We start from the raw sequence: 21,341 nt of genomic DNA, 5'->3' as shown, positions 1-21,341 counted from the left end.
TCGAGTCTACTGAAGATAAATGCATGGACAAGTTTTTCCAAATCCTGCTGAGACATAAGGATGGATATAAATATTTGAATCTGCCAGTGCGGCCATCACATACTGATACAGGCTAATAATGTTGCTGTCAAACTGAAAAACCACAAACCAACTTCAGTGCAGTTCTGAAGTTAACATGGAAATAAGAGCAGCGTGAACAAACCTCAGCTACAACTAGAGCTGCAACTAACATTTATTCTTAAGCTTTAAGTCTATAAAATATCAACCTGATGTCTCCAAATGTCCAGAACTCAAATATTCAGTTTACAAATCTGCACACTGGAGAAACTGACACCACTGAACAAATGGAGCCTTTTAGCTTATTGATCAATCAGTTGATCAACAGACAATCTGCAGCTATTTTCATAATTGAGTAATATTTTTTGTCTTTTAAAGCAAAAATGTCAAATATTTGCTGGTTGCAGCTTATCAGAGGTGAGAATTTGAAGCTTTTCAGTGTCAGACATGAAACTGTAAACTTAGCATGAATATTTTGGAGTTTTGGACTGTTGATCAGACATTGATGACGATTAACAAATTACTGATAATCAATGATTCATTAAAGATGATAAATATCAGTACAGTGTCAGTTCAGTAGGAGCATCCTGCTGGTCCGGTCAGCAGGTTGGTGTTCTCTGTGGGAGCGTCCTTCGTCTCCAGAGCTCTCCGTACGTTCTGCCAGAAGACTCCCGTGTGTTGGCCGGCCTGCGACCAGCTCAGGTAGGTGTGTCTCTTCACCAGCTTCCTCATACGGTAGTACGGAGACAGCTGATAGGCCGGGATCTCCTCCAGAAACAGCAGGATCAACACGTCCTTCTGCTCGTCAAAGAGACGGAAGCTGCAACAACAAACAGGACAAACCATGAGGACGATTCGGAGGACTGAATCAGTTTGGAGGCTGTGAGATAAAAGCAGGAGGTGCTGCTATATGTGAGGACAGAGAAATGCTTTATAGTAAATTTATTATCCATATGTTTATGATTGTCATCATGTTTCAGTTGTTACTAACCCATCCTACCTGAACAAGATCATTTTAATTCACAAGAAGTTCTTGAAAATGGAGGCAAATCCAATTAGCAGGCTTCAGAGGATCTAATTTATTAAGTACTCAGGTTAATGTTTTAACGTGTGTTTATGTATGCACGTATTTGTTTGTATTGCTGTAACTAATGATTATTTTCTCAATTAATTAATCAGTCATTTTGTCTATAAAATGTCAGAAAATAGTGAAAAATGCCTGTTATAATTTCTTACGGTGACATCGTCAAACATCAGTCAAAAATCCAAAAGAAATTTAGTTTACTGTCATATATGACACAGAAAAGCTTCAAATCCTCATTTAAGATGAAAGCAGCAAATATTTGGCATTTTTGCTTAATAAATTACTAAAATTGATTTTTCCTTTATCAAAATAGTTGCAGATTATTTTTCTGTCAATCAACTAATCAATTAATCATTGTAGTTCTAATTGATTGTACTACTGAATTCTCAAAAGTGAAGATGGTCTTGGTCTTTCGTTCATCTGCAGTCATCTCATCAAACTCTTTGTTGAGTTTGAACTTGATCTCTGCGGTCTTGAAAGTACTTTGAGACTTCATCGAAATGAATCCAGCATCATCCACGCTGATCACCAGGTTAGGCTTCACCATGTTGCCCATTTGCTCTTCATTAATTTTCTACCAGGTCAACAAAGGATTTTCATAATATCAATATACCATTTCATATAGAAGTCCCTGTAAGTGTTTGAGATCTAATTTAAAGTCAGCCATGTTGTTACATGTCTTCAAAAACATTGAAAACACCAAAAGTCTTTATAGGGTTTTCTTTTTTTTCCTGTTTTTGATTTTGAGTTTCCTTGTTTGTGTTCCTTTCACCTGCACTTCTTATTTTTCTTTGCTTTGTCTTGTTGTCTGATGTTTGTGATTCCACTTGATTGAAACTTTTTGTATTGGCCTCCTGGTTTCCTTCCTCTTCTTCACATACCCACAGAGCTTTATGATTCTGTGTCTTCAACCAAGATGTTTAAATTAAAGAAAGAAAGACTAATGATGGACAGCGGCCCCCACCTGGCCATCTGGATCTCTCTGGAGCACCACTCGCTCTGCAGGTAGCGCTGGCTGATCACACAGATGGTCTTCCTGCTGCTGTAGATGGCGTCTGTAATGTTCTCTATGATGGGCTTACCTGTGGAGACACAGTTTAGACACACTGCAGGTAAAACACATGGACTCATTTCTACTAAAGACTCCAGAACAACATGAACGCCATGAAGTCAGCTTGGAGTTTGGCACCATTGTGGTAATTGTTAGGATACATCAAATCACAGTGACTGAGGCTGTTTTCAAACCTCTAGTGTGTTTGTTTGGATCTAAACCAGTGGATGATTTGGTTTGGTTTCTTTTCACACAGAAAAAAATCAAGCAAACCAAAATGCATCACTAACAGCCAGGTGAGAACGTTCTCTTCCCTCATTGGTCAGATGTGTCTGAGATGGGAGCGAGAACATAAACACAGGAAGAAGGTCCTGAAGAAGCTCCTAGATGACATACTTGGTTGTTACTCCAAGTCGGACCTCAATTCATACTGCAGCTGAAACTCAAACTTGCAGCCTTGTAGTCGGTCAGATGGAGGTCAGATCATGTTCTGACCACAAATGAACTGCTCCAGAATTGGTTTGTGATCAGACCGAGACCACTTCCTCTAAAGGGTCTTGTAGGAATTTGTGAAATCAAATAGCTTTATGATTTTATGGGGGAATTATGAGTTATTATTGTGCACAACTCCAACATGAAATCATTTGTCCACCAACATAACTCATATTAGAGTAGGTATGATAACAGGGAAATAGTCCTCCTTGTTGGCCAGACAAGAGAGGTTTCATTTCCTATTGTTCTGAATCACATCCTTAAACTAGCAAAATGCAAGCTTTCCACCAGCATGGCAGAAAGCAAGAAAACAAAGTCAAAAACAAGCAGCAGGCCAAAAAAACAGCCTTAAATAGCATAAACTCTTAGATAAGACACTGTTTTAAAGTTTCGGTCTGCCCACCAAGAAGGTGCATCGTGGCCAGTCCCATTGGTTGCAGAGTTCTGGGGGAGCAAAGTCAGTCTCTTCCTGTTCATGGACAGGCGGGTACAGTTCCTGAATATGGTTACTCTATTAATCAAAGTATTTACAATTTAACAATTGCATGATTCTTAATTTTGCATCTGGAGATGGGGGCTCCTTATCTGATCCTTTCTGTTTGCAGGAGGTTGTTTAGATGGTCTGGTCAGTGAGGAGTTTGGGACTCTCACTTATATATTATTGGCCAGCATCTCTGGGGTGTTAAAAAAAGAGCTGGCCGCTTGTTTAAGGCTTGTGCTGTCTGCCTTTTGTCTGCCACCTTGGTGGAGCCCAATATCCACAGAAAACATGCTTGGTTTGTTTATACAGATGCAGCTCTCACTTTGGTTACACAAGGACCACATGGCACATACCAAAGGCACATCCCCACAAGATATCAAAAGAGACATGATCATAAGCTTAATCTAAGAAGACTGGATGGACAAACTCCCATGACCGCTTCAGACCTGCAAGAACAAAGAGCTGCTACACCATTCTACAACCAGGATGGAAACCTCAATGGACTTCCTGAATCCAAAGTTCAACAATTTACTTAAGCCTCTAGTCCAGCACCTCTGCAGTCAAGGTTAGCAGTTCTTCATTGTTGAGAGGAGCCTGAGCAAGGCCCTGCCTCCTCTTCCTGAATTGCCTGATGGTTTGCCAGAATGTCTTTAAGGCGAACTGAAAGTCCTCCCTCAACGCTTCCAAGACTTCTTTTGGCTTTCATGACCACAGAAGCTGCGGTCCTTCCTCACCTAACTCTACTGATTCCTGTCAGGAGATCCTCTGAGCTGACCCTTGATGTCTCTTGGCCAGCACCTTGGTTTGCCACCACAACAGGTACTGATGATCTACTAAAGACCTGGTGGAAATGGGTCTATCCAGACATTACCAATTCATCCTCACTATACTTTTAGGTCTACTGGGTCTGTCCCAGAACCCAATGCAATCCCTCACCAGTTCATGGTCAGTTTGCAGCTCTGCTCCTTTCTTTTTCCAAGTGTTCAAGACATTCAACTAGACACCTAATGGTACAACTACAAAGTCAATCCTCAATCTACTAAGGTATTCTGAGGCATGAGACCATATGGCTGATGGTGTTTTTGCCACCACTGGGACTTACTGAGCTGTAACTGAAATTGTAGCTGTTGTCCTGGGTTCTTTTATTTTCCACTGCCTTGGAGACAAGTTTCGGGAGCTAAATTATGAATTAAGATTCAGGAGGTAGTAATAAATCAAATTCCAGCTACTAGTGGGGAGCTTGTGATTGATCAAGCAGATGTGTCATCACATCTCAACGACAACAAACACAAAACTTTAAGCTTTAAAGGCTTTTAAATATCATAATCACGTATGTCCAGAGCGGTGTCACCTTTTCAATGACACACATCTGAGCCATGGTTTGAAATACAATGGAAAAACCAGACAGAAGTCATACAAAGCCTTTGTACCTCTATCCAATTGTCCTCACATGAAGGCGGGGTGAAAAGCCTGCCATCATAAACGGAGGAGACAAATTGTACAAAGGGGGATAGTGAAGTACATTTTCAGACAGTTTCTCCTCGAAGAAATTCATGGTGTTGTAGTCTGGTATTCACACACTAAGTGACACAAGTAGTTGAGAGGGAAGCTCAAACCCTGCCTACTTTCTCCTCTCTGCACACCTGACCACACATTGTGAAAAGACCGGCTTTGGGAAGTTGCAAAAATTGTTGGTCACAACTCTATTTGAGGACTTACGGCACACAAACAAAGTGACAAGCAAAAAGACATAAAGACACAAAAACAGTGTTGACCTGGTTGGAAGTCTCTGTGGTGCAGACAGAGTCTCCAGCCCTGCTCTCCCTCCAGCACTGGAAGCATCTCTCTGTAAACCCAGGCCTCATCATGAACGTTGTAGGAGATGAAGGCGTCGTAGCGGTGAGGAGATTCCTTCTTCCTCTTCCTGCTGTCATAGAGGAAGGCCAGGAAGAGGTAGAAGCTGTAGACTAGCTGCCACCTCAGAAAGTGGTAGATGAAGGATGTGAGGAGCGTTAGCACAACCAGACAAGTGCTGGAAATGAAGCAGAAGAAGTTAATGTCCATCCAGCAGGACTGGATGTCAAAGTCCAGCAGCTTGCTGCCTTGTTCAGCCAAAGGAAAGGAACAAGCATACTGGTAGGCATTAAGAACTTGTGTCTGGTTGTTGCTCTTCACCCATTGGATGAAGCCAGCGTTAGAGCAGTTACAGGTGAAAGGGTTACCAAGCAGGTCCAGATATGTTAGTGCAGGCAGAGACTGGAAGACCGTTTCACTGATCACCGTCAACTCATTCTCTCTCAGTTTCAACCAGCTGAGAGCCAGCAGGTCGACCTGAGCCAGAAAATCCAAAGATCTGAGCTTGTTTTTGGACAGATCAAGAGACTTCAGGTCTGGGATCGGCCGAAACAGTTCAGGTTTTGGATGTGAGACGTTACTGTTGGTTATCTGAAGACTTATCAGGCGAGGAGTGTATTTAAATGTGTCTGGATGAGGTGAGTCAGTGAAGAATTTCTCTGCTGCAAAGTGCTCTAAAGATTTCAGACCCTTCAGCAAATCAGGCGAGATATGATGCCAGTCATTATTTTGGATTACAAGACTCTTCAAGTAAGGTAATTTGGAAAAATGTGGTTCATTTTGTTGATGAGAACTCTTGCTTTTATGGGAAGACGTGAGATGTAGTTTGAGATTTTCTAAGTGTTGCATTCCTGTGAAAATCATTGTATCAAAAAGACATGGTGTAACGCTAAGAGTTTGAAGATTGTCCAGACCATCAAAAGCTCCCTCATGAGCAACATAAAATGTATCTGACTCTAGATCTAAAGATCGGAGAGAAGGCAGATTCCTAAAGTTGTCTTTTCTGAGCTGCTTCAAATTATTCTTGTGAAAATTCAAAAATTCTAGTTTCTGTAAATTCATGTGGAAGGGATCAACAAATAATTGAACTTCATTTTCTCCAATATTTAGGACTTTTAAATCGTTCAAATCTTGAAAAACACATCCTTTGAGTATTGAAATGTGATTCTTATTGAGATTGAGTTCTGTTAATCTTGTCAAATTTAGAAAGTCAGAGCAGCCTAACTCACTGATAAAATTGACACTCAGATCCAGGATTTCAAGCATGGAGAAACCTCTGATGGCGAGCGGCACTTTAGAGAGAGAGTTTTTGTGTAAATCCAGACATCTGAGCTGTTTCATCGATCTCAGTGAAAACTCAGACAGCTCTTCCAGTGAATTAAATGATAAATCCAGCCTAGTAAGTTGAGAGCAAGACTGCAAGAATGTGTTATTGATGCTGACAAAGCGATTTAAGCTCAGATCAAGACTTGTCAGAGCTGGGGTTTGGCAGGCGATGTCTATCAGGCTTTTATCTGGCAAAGTCTGTAAGTTGCTCAGTGACAGCTCTTGCACTGACTCAACACTCTGCAGCATCACTTTATACATCTCATAACTAATTTCAACCCCAAACAAGTCCAAAGCAGTGAGGTTCCTCAGAAAGGTTTTGTCAGGTACATCCCATTTAAAGTCAGTTTCGACAGTTAAATAGACCGACTGAAGACAAGGGAAAATGTCACGTGTGATGCTGAACTTTGTCAGTTGATTACCAATTAACCACAGTGTCCTGATGTTTGATTTGTTAAAAGGCAAGTCAGGTGACTCAAAAAACGTGAACATGTTATAATCAAGGCTCAGTTCGTCTAAGTTTGGTAATTGTAAAATTGGCACAATATCTGACATTTGATATAGGCAGTTATATCTCAGGATTACTCTCTGTAAGCTGATCAGGGGCTGGAAGGACAGCGGGGAGATGTATGTGATATAGTTCTTCTCCACAGACAAATAAACTAATTTAGTCAGCCCCAGAAACATGTTGTCTGTCAGGTTTGAGAAGTTGTTTGAACCCATTTCAAGCTCCATTAACTTTGCCAAGTCTGCAAAAGCGCCATCATTTACATGTGAAATGCAGTTATTTTCAATGTGTAAATGTCTGAGCTTTGATAAACCTCTTAAATGTGTCCTGTTGATATTAAAAATCTGATTGGAGCTGAGATCTAGAGATGTTGCATTTTGGGGAATGTCGTCAGGAACAGCAGTCAGTTCATGTTGAATGCATGTGACCCAAACTTCAGTCACATTATTAGAATATTCGGTAGTGCAGTTTTTCAATGCGTAAGCCAGCGAGGGGTTAAAATAAAGCAAGAAAGGCAGAAGTAAGAGGAGGAAACTCTGTAGAAACAACGGAGTCCAACTTCCCATCACTGGCATGTTGTTCTGATAAAGACAAAGTGATAGAAAACAACAACAACAGTCTACAATCATGCTACATGGTCACAATGACATTGCTAACATAATATTAATCATCCTAGTTTAGCACATTAGCATGTACACTAATTAGCATTTAACACAAGTGCAGGGGCAGCATGGATGTCTAAACCAAACCTCATAGTAATCCAACCAATCAAGTCAAGATAAACCACAAATGTGAACCCTAATGGTGATGCTACAGGAAAACTAGGTACAAGTAATAGTAATAGACTAGTAATAGTCAGTGACTTAGGTTAACAAGATAAGTAGGGGGTAACAAGAGTCATTAAAAACATACATACTGTGTCCAGGCGCTACAGAAAAAGTAAAGAGGATCATCAAAGTCAGTTTGATTCATCCGCACACTGTCTTCTTCACTTGCAATTAGAGGAGATTTATTGGGAACAACGTTTCGGTACACAGACCTTCATCAGGTTATTTCTGCATACTCGCGGACGTGGAAAGCATAATTTCAGCTTAAGGCTGCTAACATTATCCATCTTGCATTAGAGTGCTATTATTTAATACAAATTAACTGACCCCATTCTATTATTCTGTCGGCAAAGAAACACCTAAAAAAATATCTGAGACATGTTGTTCTTATGATTTAAAAATGTTTTGATGAATTTTGAAGCTGTAATAAGTTAATGCTAACAAGATGCTAACAGTTTATCGTAACATGAACAACAGCGTGAAGTTCCAAAGGCTGCTAGCTAACATTATCCAGCTTTCATTAGCAGCTTGTTATTCTGTTACAAATTAAACAAAATGATGTTTCACTTTTTAAAACTTGTTTAATATAAGAAATTTGTTTTCACTAATACAACTTCCTGCTATCTATGATGTTACAGATCTGTTACGCCTGTTATACAATATCAAAATAGATTCCCCTCAGGATGAATTACAATAACTTTAGCGCCGTCATCTGGTCAACATTTACTTTGGTTTATGGCCAAATACCTGAAAAACTAATGATATTGCCATCAGCTGTATTTAGTGCTAATTAGCAAATGTTAGCATGCTATCACGATAAACAAAGATGGTGACTATGGTAAACTTTAAATCTGCTAAACATCAACATGTTAGCATGCTGATGTTTAGCATTTAGCTCAAAGCACCAGAGCTGCTAATTTGACTGTAGACTCTCAGACAGCCAGACAGCCTTTCATCTTCATAATTGTGAAGTGAAAACAGGAATTCTTCTTAATATTTTGTTTAAAGGAAGGGTTCACAATTTTTCCAATGTGTTAAACCAGCAGTCAGGTGTCCATATGAGCAGTGAAAGAGGTTTTCCTCGCTGTAATCATTCCTCCTGTTCATACTGGATATTAAAAGATCCTTCAAATGTGCTTTCAATGGAAGTGATGGAGGCCAAAATCCACAGTGTGTCCACACAGTCATTTAAAAGTCTGTGTGAAGCTTCTATTCAGCTTCATCAGTCTGAGTTAGTCATATCAAGTGGATATCTGACACATTTACAGTCTTTTTAGCATCAAATTCCCTCTTTGTGTTTCCTCGGACAGTGTTTCCCTGTTGAGCTGCAGGTGGAAGTATAATAACAAAAAGAGGAACTTTGGCACTAAAAAGATTTTGAAAGATATCTACTTGATTTGACTCATTTGGACGATGAAGCTTCATATTAGCTTCAGATAAACTTTTAAATACATTTTGCAATTTCAATTAAAAACAGGTACAAACAGAAATTAAAAAGTTTGAGACAGTGGATTTAAAATGACCAAGAGATACCAGTGAACTCATTTTTAAAGTGTTTTGTAGTGTGTTCCATGTTGATGGTGCAAAGAAGCAAAAGCAGTTCCTGCAAGCTCTGTATGAACACGAGGGACATGGAGTAAACCGGTCATTAAACCTAGTCTAATGTGGTCCAGTGGACCAAACTAGCATGGAAGTAATGTAAGATGGCAGCTTTCCAATAAGGGCCTTGGAAATAAACAAATACATATGCAAACCCCACCTCTCAGAGAGAGAGGACCACCCAGCCCTCTTTGTAAAGGATGCAATGATGAATGTTATAAGCATCACCAGTAATGAATGGTAGAGCGCATCAGGGGGCTTTAAAGTCGCTGCTGAAGCATGCCTGTACAAGTTGTCACCATAGTCTAAAACTGATAAGAAAAAGTTTCCTCAACAAGGGTTCTTGTAACAGGAAGCAGGATTTATTCCCAAAGAAAAAGCTGATCTTTTGGCTTACTCACCAAATTTGATACATGATTTTTAAAGTATATCTTCTCATCAATCCAAATGCCAAATACCATGACTCTTTCAATAGTGTTGCCACATTTAGTTGTGATGATGAGGTTATCCAAATTCATATTTTTGGCTCTAGTGAAAAACAAAAATTTGGTTTTGTCTGCATTCAAGACTAACTAATGGATATTGAGTGAAACTTCTAAATCAGGAAAACAGTTCTGAAGAGATACTACAGCAGACTGTACAGGATCTGCAGTGCAACACAAAATAGTATCATCAGCGTAAAGATGAATATTACATCAAGTTATAGCAGAAACAATATCATTTATATAAAGTGTAAACAGAACAGGACCAAGGACTGAGCCTTGTGGGACACCTTTTGCAATACAGATCCTATTGCTACACACTGCTGTCTGTCTGTGAGATAACTCTGAAACCAATTATATGCATTTGGGCTCCTGACTGTTGTTTTAACACACACTTGAAAAATTGTGAACCTGTCCTTTATCATTTATTTATTATCAGCAGACACACAGACAGAGAAGCTCCTACCTGACATGAATTGCCGTCAGTTTTCTTTGGTGAATTCAATCCTGACAGTAAGAAGAGTTCAACGGGTGAGCAGTGTGACAGGAAACATCAGCTAACAAGGTGAAAAAGTCATACTTCCCCTTTCAGAAAATAAAATAAAAAAAATCAATAAATATATAAAATAAAATATAGGAAAAATATAATATGATGGTAATAATATGAAAATATATATATATTTTAACATTTTACAGTAAAATAGACAGGAAGAGAAAAAGAAATAATAATAAAAGGAAATTTAATATTCAAATAAAAAAATCAATAATTTAAAAAGTTTTTTTAAAAAATACAAAGAAAAACTAAAAAGTTTAGATATTTTGAAAATAAGTTGAAGTAAAACTTTTTTAGCTGCAGGAAACTCTTTCATCGTGACAGAGCGACATTTCTCATTTATTTTCTAGTACATTTTGAAATGTTTCATATCTACATTTTAAACAAGAATTTCAGTCTCTAAATTATATCAATAAAGACAATTAAATATCAGTTTAAAATTAGAGCAAATGTCACATGATACAAGTCCTGTTTTAGGCGAGTTATATGACTACACGCACACACAGAAAAAACACACATCAAAGTTCAACGCCAACACAGAGAGGAAGGTGGTTACATATGTAAATCTAATAAAACACACCAATAAGAATAATATTATATATAATATTATATTATTTTCTCTCCATAGCAGTGACAAAAGGTTGTTTGTATATTTTGTACCAACCTGCAGCTCTGTTCCAGATTCATCAGCCGCTGTCACATGAACTTCTGTGGCAACATTCAGGAAGTGAGCGTCTGTTCATCCTTCAGAAAACTGCAGAGTGAAAAGAGGAGGAGCTGCGGGATGTTTTCAGTCATCATCTCACAGGTCAGCAGCCACCAGATCCTCCTCTCGTCCGTGCAAATCCCACTGAGATTAAACTGCTGATTTGTCGGCTATAGCAACATATCTGCTCTGTAAATTATCTCTCTAGTGCAGCAGTGCACATTATGAGCTTGATGTAGTTAAAGTATTGCAGTAAAAGTACATAAGTATTATGAGCTTGATGTAGTTAAAGTATTGCAGTAAAAGTACATAAGTATTATGAGCTTGATGTAGTTAAAGTATTGCAGTAAAAGTACATAAGTATTATGAGCTTGATGTAGTTAAAGTATTGCAGTAAAAGTACATAAGTATTATGAGCTTGATATAGTTAAAGTATTGCAGTAAAAGTACATAAGTATTATGAGCTTGATGTAGTTAAAGTATTGCAGTAAAAGTACATAAGTATTATGAGCTTGATGTAGTTAAAGTATTGCAGTAAAAGTACATAAGTATTATGAGCTTGATGTAGTTAAAGTATTGCAGTAAACGTACATAAGTATTATGAGCTTGATGTAGTTAAAGTATTGCAGTAAAAGTACATAAGTATTATGAGCTTGATGTAGTTAAAGTACTGCAGTAAAAGTACATAAGTATTATGAGCTTGATGTAGTTAAAGTACTGCAGTAAAAGTACATAAGTATTATGAGCTTGATGTAGTTAAAGTATTGCAGTAAAAGTACATAAGTATTATGAGCCTGATGTAGTTAAAGTATTGCAGTAAAAGTACATAAGTATTATGAGCTTGATGTAGTTAAAGTATTGCAGTAAAAGTACATAAGTATTATGAGCTTGATGTAGTTAAAGTATTGCAGTAAAAGTACATAAGTATTATGAGCTTGATGTAGTTAAAGTATTGCAGTAAAAGTACATAAGTATTATGAGCTTGATGTAGTTAAAGTATTGCAGTAAAAGTACATAAGTATTATGAGCTTGATGTAGTTAAAGTATTGCAGTAAAAGTACATAAGTATTATGAGCTTGATGTAGTTAAAGTATTGCAGTAAAAGTACATAAGTATTATGAGCTTGATGTAGTTAAAGTATTGCAGTAAAAGTACATAAGTATTATGAGCTTGATGTAGTTAAAGTATTGCAGTAAAAGTACATAAGTATTATGAGCTTGATGTAGTTAAAGTACTGCAGTAAAAGTACATAAGTATTATGAGCTTGATGTAGTTAAAGTATTGCAGTAAAAGTACATAAGTATTATGAGCTTGATGTAGTTAAAGTACTGCAGTAAAAGTACATAAGTATTATGAGCTTGATGTAGTTAAAGTATTGCAGTAAAAGTACATAAGTATTATGAGCCTGATGTAGTTAAAGTATTGCAGTAAAAGTACATAAGTATTATGAGCTTGATGTAGTTAAAGTATTGCAGTAAAAGTACATAAGTATTATGAGCTTGATGTAGTTAAAGTATTGCAGTAAAAGTACATAAGTATTATGAGCTTGATGTAGTTAAAGTATTGCAGTAAAAGTACATAAGTATTATGAGCTTGATGTAGTTAAAGTATTGCAGTAAAAGTACATAAGTATTATGAGCTTGATGTAGTTAAAGTATTGCAGTAAAAGTACATAAGTATTATGAGCTTGATGTAGTTAAAGTATTGCAGTAAAAGTACATAAGTATTATGAGCTTGATGTAGTTAAAGTATTGCAGTAAAAGTACATAAGTATTATGAGCTTGATGTAGTTAAAGTACTGCAGTAAAAGTACATAAGTATTATGAGCTTGATGTAGTTAAAGTATTGCAGTAAAAGTACATAAGTATTATGAGCTTGATATAGTTAAAGTATTGCAGTAAAAGTACATAAGTATTATGAGCTTGATGTAGTTAAAGTATTGCAGTAAAAGTACATAAGTATTATGAGCTTGATGTAGTTAAAGTATTGCAGTAAAAGTACATAAGTATTATGAGCTTGATGTAGTTAAAGTATTGCAGTAAAAGTACATAAGTATTATGAGCTTGATGTAGTTAAAGTATTGCAGTAAAAGTAGTGGTTTGGTCCCTCTGACTGATATATTATTATATATGACATCATTAGATTATTAATAGTGAAGCATCAGTGTTAGAGCAGCATGTTACTGTTGTAGCTGCTGGAGGTGGAGCTAGTTTACACTACTTTATATACAGTTAGCTAGTTTAGTCCAGTGGTTCCCAACCTAGGGGTCGGGGCCCCTCCAAAGGGTCAGCAGATAAATCTGAGGGGTGGTGAGATGATTAATGGGAGAGGAAAGAAGAAAAAACAAAGTTCTGATACACAAATCTGTTTTCAGTTTTTGGACTTTTTCTCTAATCTTTGATTTTTGCTGAAATATTATATAATTAAAGCTGTCAATTAAATGTAGTGGAGTAGAAGTATTAAGTAGCATCACATGGAGATACTCGAGTAAAGTTCAAGTACCTCAAAATTGTACTTAAGTGCAGTACTTGAGTAAATGTACTTAGTTCCTTTCCACCACTGGTCAGTAGTTTAAAATGTGTTTGAACTGTGAGTGATGGACACTTTAACTTCACAGAGAATACAGACTTCATTTATGAGAAAGCCACAAGTGAAGGAGAAGTTTAAAGACTGTAGTTAGTGAGTAAAGTATAGAAACGTTGTGTAAGAATCTGACTGTCAAGACCAAACTGAAATAACAGAGAATGTTAAACAGAGCTGGTCAAATTAAAGAGAAGCTACAGATGCAACCAAGACAAGAACATGAAATAAATATAAAGAGCAAAGATTTCCAGATTATAAATGATCCTTCTGAGTTTTTACCCTCAGAGAGACGATATAGACAAGAGCCACCAAAAATCTATCTATCTATCTATCTATCTATCTATCTATCTATCTATCTATCTATCTATCCATCTATCTATCCATCTATCTATCCATCTATCCATCCATCCATCTATCTATCTATCTATCTATCTATCTATCTATCTATCTATCTATCCATCCATCTATCTATCCATCTATCCATCCATCCATCCATCTATCTATCTATCTATCTATCTATCTATCTATCTATCTATCTATCCATCTATCTATCCATCTATCCATCCATCCATCCATCTATCTATCTATCTATCTATCTATCTATCTATCTATCTATCTATCTATCTATCTATCTATCTATCTATCTATCTATCTATCCATCCATCCATCCATCCATCTATCCATCCATCCATCTATCTATCTATCTATCTATCTATCCCTGGTGAGCAGGATGACGGCGCCCTCTTGTGTTGTGCTTTAGATTTCACTTGTTGACGTGTAAAAACTCCACTGAGCCTTTAGCGGCTTCAACAACATCAGTAAAGAGAGATTTAAACATCTGTAATATCACACTGTGTTAGTTTGTCGACAGAAGTCACATCCTGTAACGCTGACGCTGCATTCAGGTCACATGGGAAAGATGGGAGAGAAGAGTTTCCAGTCTGCAAATATTCAGCTTTCAGGATGTAAACAGAACTTGTGAACACTCTGCTGATAAATGTCGACCTTTGACAGTCACATGATCCTATGTAGAAACTCTCAGCAGCAGGAACAGCCAATCAGAGACATGGTTTGATCCAACATCTGCTGTATTGTACATTCTTTAAAAAACATCCTTACAGTCTACTCAGTGCTGAGTTATTCTGCAGGAACATATTAATTATTATTGTTATGGATATTCCATAACTGACCAGGACAACAGAATGTCAAGCTGTACTCTTCTGTTCTCTCAAACAGAAGATAACACATGTTGTTTAATAAACCAGGAGCCTCACAGGCGAACCAAGGCCAGAATGCAGGTCATCATCAGACGCAACAAGACAAACCAAAGATACAGATTTAGGTCATAGGTTTATGATTCGGAACTGACGAACTAGTTTCTATGATTGGCTTAAAGGCTGGTTTTGGACTGTGAGGGTCAGACGAGTTTGGGGACACCGTACGAACAGGAGGTGTCCCTTGAGTCGCTCTCCCTTGCAAGGTTCTTCATTAAAGTTTTCCCAGAATCATCATACGAAGTTTGGTTTGGTCTTCTCTTCTTCAAACTGACAACTGCCAGTGCATCAGCTCCGAAAATCCACAACAATTATTACCTCTTTGACAGCATTTTAAAGCCAAAACTAGTTTGTTTGATAGTTTTTATTCTTCTGTTTGTGAGTGAAAGTGAAGGATTTTTACTTTTATCTTTCACTAAAGTCTAAAATGTTCCTCTTAGCAGTTTGATAAATTGGGGTCCAGGACCGTCTCTCTGTGAGGTGACAGAGTAAACACTGAACCAACATGACAGCCTCATTCTCAACTTTCATCTGCATGAAAATCATCAGAAAAATAAATGAAATGACCTCAAGTTCACCACGACACGATATCTGTTGTTTTATGTTTGTCAGGACGCAACAAACCTTCTTCAAACCCAAACTTGATCAAATGAATTCTTACTATTTTCCAGTTTTTTAGGCCTGTATAACAAAGACTTTATCAACTAAATGAACAAATAAAATCTTGTTATTAAAGCAACAAGTGATAGAAAACTCTGCTCTTTCCTCTGTGACAAAGCTGCTTTAGTGAAGAAAGCTGAAAGTTCAGAGACTGACTGACAAACGTTTGTCTGCTCTGAACATGAACTCTGGACTTTGTGGTGTTTCAGGAGGAAAACTGCCTCAAATAAACTCTCATTTTAGTTTCACATTTTCTCCAGAAGCTTTGAATGAGATCCTGAGATGAAGACAGAAGAAAATACTTTGTTCACTGTTGAAAAAACATCTTTATTGATTATGTAAAGCTTCAGATTGTTCACACATCCAATCAGTTAAGTCTGTTAAATGACTCTTGTTCAATGATTTCATGTTCAGATTCACTTCATCCACACAATCAGTTAGTTTAACCCAGAATGTCAGCTATGTACAAGAACATAACAAATGATTATTATCATGATAATTACAGTTTAATTGTACGTTTCTTCATGAATTTACACAAATACATCAATACAAACATGAAACTAACATTTAGAACAAAGAGAAGTTTATATTTTCATCTGAAGAAGCGTCAGTGAAGGTAAAAGACGTCATCATGAGCAGCGATAGCCTCCATGGATAAAAACACACAGCAAAAAGTCACATTTAAAGAAACTGAAAACATCAACAGAACAACAAATGAAAAGAAGAAAGTGTTGATAATCCCAGTTTGATTGACAGCTGATCTCTGTGCAGTTCAGAAACACCACAGCAACGAGCTCTCAGAAACAATGGAGACAAAAACATGAAGAATTACAACAGAATCTGACACATGAAGTCTGAAATGACTTCTGTCTATTTGAGTTTACACAACTCAGCAGGTTCTCCTTCATAAAGCCAAAGTCCAGCATGGAGAGGCTGAGTGAATGTGGTCTGGACTCTGTAGAGGAGAGTCATGGTTTTAGAGACGCTGTAGAAGGACAGAATACCTGCTGTGTGATCCAGGTACACTCCTATTTTGGAGGAACGAGGACCGAAGACGGGAGATTTGATGTTGTTGAACCAAAATGTATAACTGTCATTGTTACAATCTAAAGACCAAGATTTGTAATTACGTCCAAATCCAGATTCAGGTCCTGCTCTGCTGATATTCTTGTATGCAACTGCTACCTCAACACTTCCCCCTCCCCTCTTCACCTCCCAGTAACAACGTCCAGTCAGACTCTCGCTACTCAGGACCTGACAACTTCCAGTGAATCTGTCTGGGTGACTAAAATAAAGCTGGTGTTGTTTCATTCGTTCTGCTTTTCTGTTCCCATCAGATATTAACACCTTTGTGTTTGCTGTGTTTGGATCCAGAGTGATTTCACGTGAATATTTTAAGAATCCAGCTCTGGTCTTGGGTTCTGGTTGTGGCAGTAAAACGTCCACTTCAGTCACTGTTGGTGAGATGTTTGTCCTTTTCTCCGTCAGGACGTCCTGTAGTTGATCTCTGAGCTTTGACACAGCTGCTGTCACATCCTCAAAGTGTCTCCGAGGACGGATATTGATGCTGGATGAGTCTGTAGATGCACTGAGTTGTGACAGTGAGGGGTAGTTGTGTAGAAACTGGTTGTGATCCTCTGTGTATGAGAGCTGCTTTAGTTCAGCGTCTTTCCTCTTCAGCTCAGTGATCTCCTGCTCCAGCTTCTCCTGAAGCTCTTTGACTGGACTCACTTCAGTTTCCTGCTGGGATCTGATCTGCTGCTTCACATCAGAGCTTCTTTTCTGGAGGAGACGGATCAGCTCAGTGAAGATCTTCTCACTGTCCTCCACTGCTTTATCAGCAGAGCGACTGACGGCCTCCACCTCCTGTTGAAGCAGCTTCACATCTTTCTCTCTGTCCTGGATTCTCTGCTGGATGTTTTGTCGACTCACCTCGAGCTCTCTCTGCCTCTCAGTCCTTTCTGCTGCAGCTGAGACTGTGTCGTGGCCTTTATGTTCATCCACAGAGCAGAGATAACAGATACTCTGCTGATCAGTACGGCAGAACATCTTCATCACCTCATCATGACGAGAGCAGATGTTCTCCTGGAGCTTCTCCGAGGGGTCGACCAGCTTGTGTTTCTTTAATGGACCTACATCATAATGAGGCTGGAGGTGATTCTCACAGTAAGAGATCAGACACTGCAGACAGGACTTGAGGGCTTTCAGCTTCCTCCCAGTGCAGACATCACAGGCCACATCTTCAGGTCCAGCATAGCAGTGATCAGCAGGAGCAGCTTGGAGTCCAGTCTTCTTCAGCTGCTCCACTAAAGCTGCTAACATGGTGTTTTTCACCAGGACAGGCCTCGGTGTGCAGGTCTGTCTGCACTGAGGGCAGCTGTAGATCTTCTTCTGATCCTCTCCATCCCAGAAGCTTTTAATACAGCCCATGCAGTAGCTGTGTCCACAGGGAATAGCCACCGGATCCTTCAGTAGATCCAGACAGATCGAACAAGAGAATGTTTCTTGGTCCAGCTGGACTCCTTTCTGCGCCATGTCTGCTCTCAGTAGCAACAACTGTCTGAGTTTCACTTCCTGAGAAGTGAAATAGGTTTGGGCTCTGATCTGAACAACATGTGTTTCCGCTGTGAATGCAGCCTGCAGCTCTTATACTGCATCACATGTTGGTTACACCCATCTGCAAACTGTAGATCTGAAGGGGAGGGAACCAGGAAGTGGAGCTTGTGTTTAAAGGGGCAGGGATGGTTATCAGGACGAGGAGCAGCACTGTGAATTAAAACTGTTTCCTCAGTTACATTGAAGTCATTTAAAACCTGCTCACCATATGAAAACATTTTTACATTAGCTGTAAAACAATTGTTGGCATGTCAGGGTTTGGTGATGCCTCCATATTTCTCTAACTCTTCCTTAAAATCAGATCAATTTATATTTATTCAGGGTTAGGGTAAACAAATTGTGTCACTTCCGGTTGCTGACTGTGCTTACTGACAGTGATCTTGTTGCTCTTAGCTTAAGTTAATTAAGTTAATTTCTTTATCACTGTGGATAATATCCCGCTGTACATTTAAACTCACTCTAGTTCTGCTCGAGCACTCTTAGCTATTTTAGCTCAGCAGTTAGCTTAGCAGCTAACTTAGCTACGCAGTTAGTGATGGCTTCTCTCTCTTGCTCGGTGTGTCATATGTTTAGCTATTTCTCCGCCTCCTTTAGTGATAATGGTACGTGTAATAAATGTAGTTTATTTGCAGTGTTGGAGGCGAGGCTCCGCACCATGGAAAACCAATCATTAGCTAATGTAGTTAGCCAGCCCCCCAGTAGCCGATGCGGGCCGACCTAGCATACACTCCCCCGGTAGTTCCCGAGCAGCTGGGAAGCCAGGCTGGCTGCGACTGTCCGAAGGAAGCATAGCCCTGAGCCGAAGCTCACAGTTCACCACCAACCAGTTCATATGTCTAACTGGTTCTCTCCACTCAGCAACACACCCGCTGAGAAACCAACTCTGATTATTGGCAGCTCCATAGTGAGAAACGTGAAGTTAGCGACACCGGCAGCCATAGTTAAATGTATTCCTGGTGCCGGAGCGGACGACGTTGAGTCATATTTAAAACTGCTGGCTAAGAATAAACGTTAATATGATACGATTGTTATTCATATCGGCGGGAACGACTCCCGATTACGCCAATCGGATGTCACTAAATTAATGATGAGTTGGTGTGTATATTTGCAAAAACAATGTCGGACTCCAGTTTTCTCTGGACCGCTGCCTTATCTGACCAGTGATGACATGTACAGCCGCATGTCCTCATTCAACCGCTGGCTGTCGAGGTCCAGCAAACGATGTGGGCTTCATAGCTAACCGGCAAACTTTCTGGGGAAAACCTGGTCTGATTAGGAGAGACAGCTTGCATCGCACTTTGGATGGAGCTGCTCTTCTATCTAGAAATGTGGCGTTTATGAGTTTATTAGTAGACCAAAACTATGACAACCCAGAGCTGAGACCAGGAGGCAGAGCTGCAGTCCTACACGCTATGCTTTTATGCAAAATAAATCTTTGCATAAAACAATAATGTTTGGTTCTATCAGACGGTCACACTGAGCCTGATTGCATCCTGCTACACAAGAGCCACAGAGTCTGAACAACAACCCACATCAGCTTTCCTGCTAAAGTCTCCTTATTATCCAACTTACATCAACACTTCTCTCGCTCTGATGAAATGACTCATAACAGCAGTTTTGATTTAAAGTGCTGATTAAACTGAAAGAACAAATAGTAAATAAAAACAAAAAAAATCACATTACGCAGTCTGTTGTATTGATCATTTAATGTTGTTTAACTTAAAACATTCACAGTTAGTCACTTTGAAATAAAACTGCACAAACACTTTTAAAGGGCCATTCTACCTAAATCCAAAAACATTATCTTTGTTTTCGAGGTATCACTTGGTCAAAAACTGAACTTGTAAGCAGGTATTTCAGGGTCCAAACACCCGATGAACTTTACTGAAGGTGCACAGATCCGGGTGACCAGGACACTACCAGAATTTGTCTCTGAAATAAGAGGTTTTGAATCTTTTCTTTGTCATATATCTCTCTGGATCGAAGATTTTTGTGTTTTAACTACAAAACTACAAATGTGAAGATATCACCTTGGACTCTGGGAAACTGTGACGGGCATTTTTTCACAAATGTATGACGTTTCATAGACTAAAAGTGAATCGATCAATTGAAAAAATAATCGACAATGAAAATAATTGTTAGTTGCAGCCTTATTGGTGAGAAAGTGTTTCTTCAAAAATGATACTGTGCAATCAAATATCAGTCATGCAGCTTCAAACAGAATACAGCATTAAATATCTGTAACTGATTTTTGACGATCAGGTTTCAGGTTTCAAGAATAATCTGAAAGATTTTGTCTCTTGAAATGTAGTTGGGAAACCAGAAGAAGTGGTTTTACAGTCAAGTTTCATCCAAATTTAGCTCAAATTTTAACTGAATTTCAGGAAAATGGTCCAAAACAAACTGTAGTGAATATTAGGAGATGAACAGATTCTTGAGTCAGTGTCATTAAACTATTGCAGAGGAAGAGACACAACAAGATGACCTCGTTAGAAGAGCATCAGTCAAAGCTCAAACAATGGAAAACCATGAATGTATTATAAGAGCTGGATACATGGATGTATAAGCAGCAACCTCCGGGGCTGTAAAATGAAGCCAAAAACTGCAGTTCCTTGAATGACCACTTGAGGCTCCAAAAGTGACTCAATCCCCATAGACCCCCATGTTAAAATGTCCAACTTTACAGCAGAAATAAACATGTTTACAGTCTGGTACAAACAACGGTTTTGGTCTTTGTAGCTAATTTCCTCTTTCATGACAACTGTACGGGGGGTGAATTTTTTTATAACTCACCCATTTAAATTTTATTAAGCCGTATAGTTCTGCATAATGAAGGACATGGCTGCTTTGAGTGACAGGTCCGCCGGCCGCTAGGTGGCTTGTTTCAGCCATTCGGCCCGCCTCTTTGCCTATTTTTGATTGGCTGGGAGTTAGGCAGAGTCACGCACTGCCAAGATGGCGACGGCCATCTTTGAGCTTCAAAACCGCTCTTCAGAAACCAATGGGTGACGTCACGGTAACTACGTCCATATTTTTATACAGTCTATGGTGTATATACAGCACCATGATGCTCGGCATTGCAGCCAGTTTTTCCCAGTGGTCACTCGTGGTATTGCAGCAAAAATCCCCCCAAAAAGCATAAACCATCATTATAAAAGAGAACTGTTGACAGGACAAGAATGATTCTT

General features: G+C 38.8%; 2 protein-coding genes across 2 annotated transcripts; both read right to left on the bottom strand.

Moving 5' to 3' along the window:
* LOC122970136 (toll-like receptor 13) lies at positions 1 to 7,676 on the bottom strand. Its single transcript, XM_044336221.1, has 3 exons — positions 4,941 to 7,676; positions 2,106 to 2,223; positions 1 to 877 (listed from the first exon to the last, which is right to left on the bottom strand). Exons 1-3 carry the CDS (start codon positions 7,480 to 7,482, stop codon positions 631 to 633), a joined length of 2,907 nt encoding a protein of 968 aa, XP_044192156.1. The 5' UTR covers positions 7,483 to 7,676; the 3' UTR covers positions 1 to 630.
* An 8,673-nt stretch (positions 7,677 to 16,349) lies between these two features.
* Positions 16,350 to 19,289, bottom strand: LOC122970031 (tripartite motif-containing protein 16-like). The gene has a single exon (XM_044336124.1). The coding sequence runs from the start codon at positions 18,070 to 18,072 to the stop codon at positions 16,408 to 16,410; it is 1,665 nt and encodes a 554-aa protein (XP_044192059.1). The 5' UTR covers positions 18,073 to 19,289; the 3' UTR covers positions 16,350 to 16,407.
* Positions 19,290 to 21,341: the final 2,052 nt, after the last annotated feature.

Source organism: Thunnus albacares, chromosome 19, assembly GCF_914725855.1.
Source record: "Thunnus albacares chromosome 19, fThuAlb1.1, whole genome shotgun sequence".
NCBI lineage: Eukaryota > Metazoa > Chordata > Actinopteri > Scombriformes > Scombridae > Thunnus > Thunnus albacares.
Note: the sequence above shows the minus strand (reverse complement) of the source record. Positions and strands in the feature narration are given on the sequence as shown.

Bases quoted from the DNA above. Each gene is read 5' to 3' on its own strand.
- LOC122970136 (XM_044336221.1), bottom strand. From the start codon at position 7,482: ATGATTGTAGACTGTTGTTGTTGTTTTCTATCACTTTGTCTTTATCAG. The intron at 2,224-4,940 runs GTCAACACTGTT...GTGTCTCCACAG, and splicing joins CCACAGAGACTTCCAACCAG to GTAAGCCCATCATAGAGAAC. The intron at 878-2,105 runs GTGGGGGCCGCT...TTGTTGTTGCAG, and splicing joins AGAGAGATCCAGATGGCCAG to CTTCCGTCTCTTTGACGAGC.
- LOC122970031 (XM_044336124.1), bottom strand. From the start codon at position 18,072: ATGGCGCAGAAAGGAGTCCAGCTGGACCAAGAAACATTCTCTTGTTCG.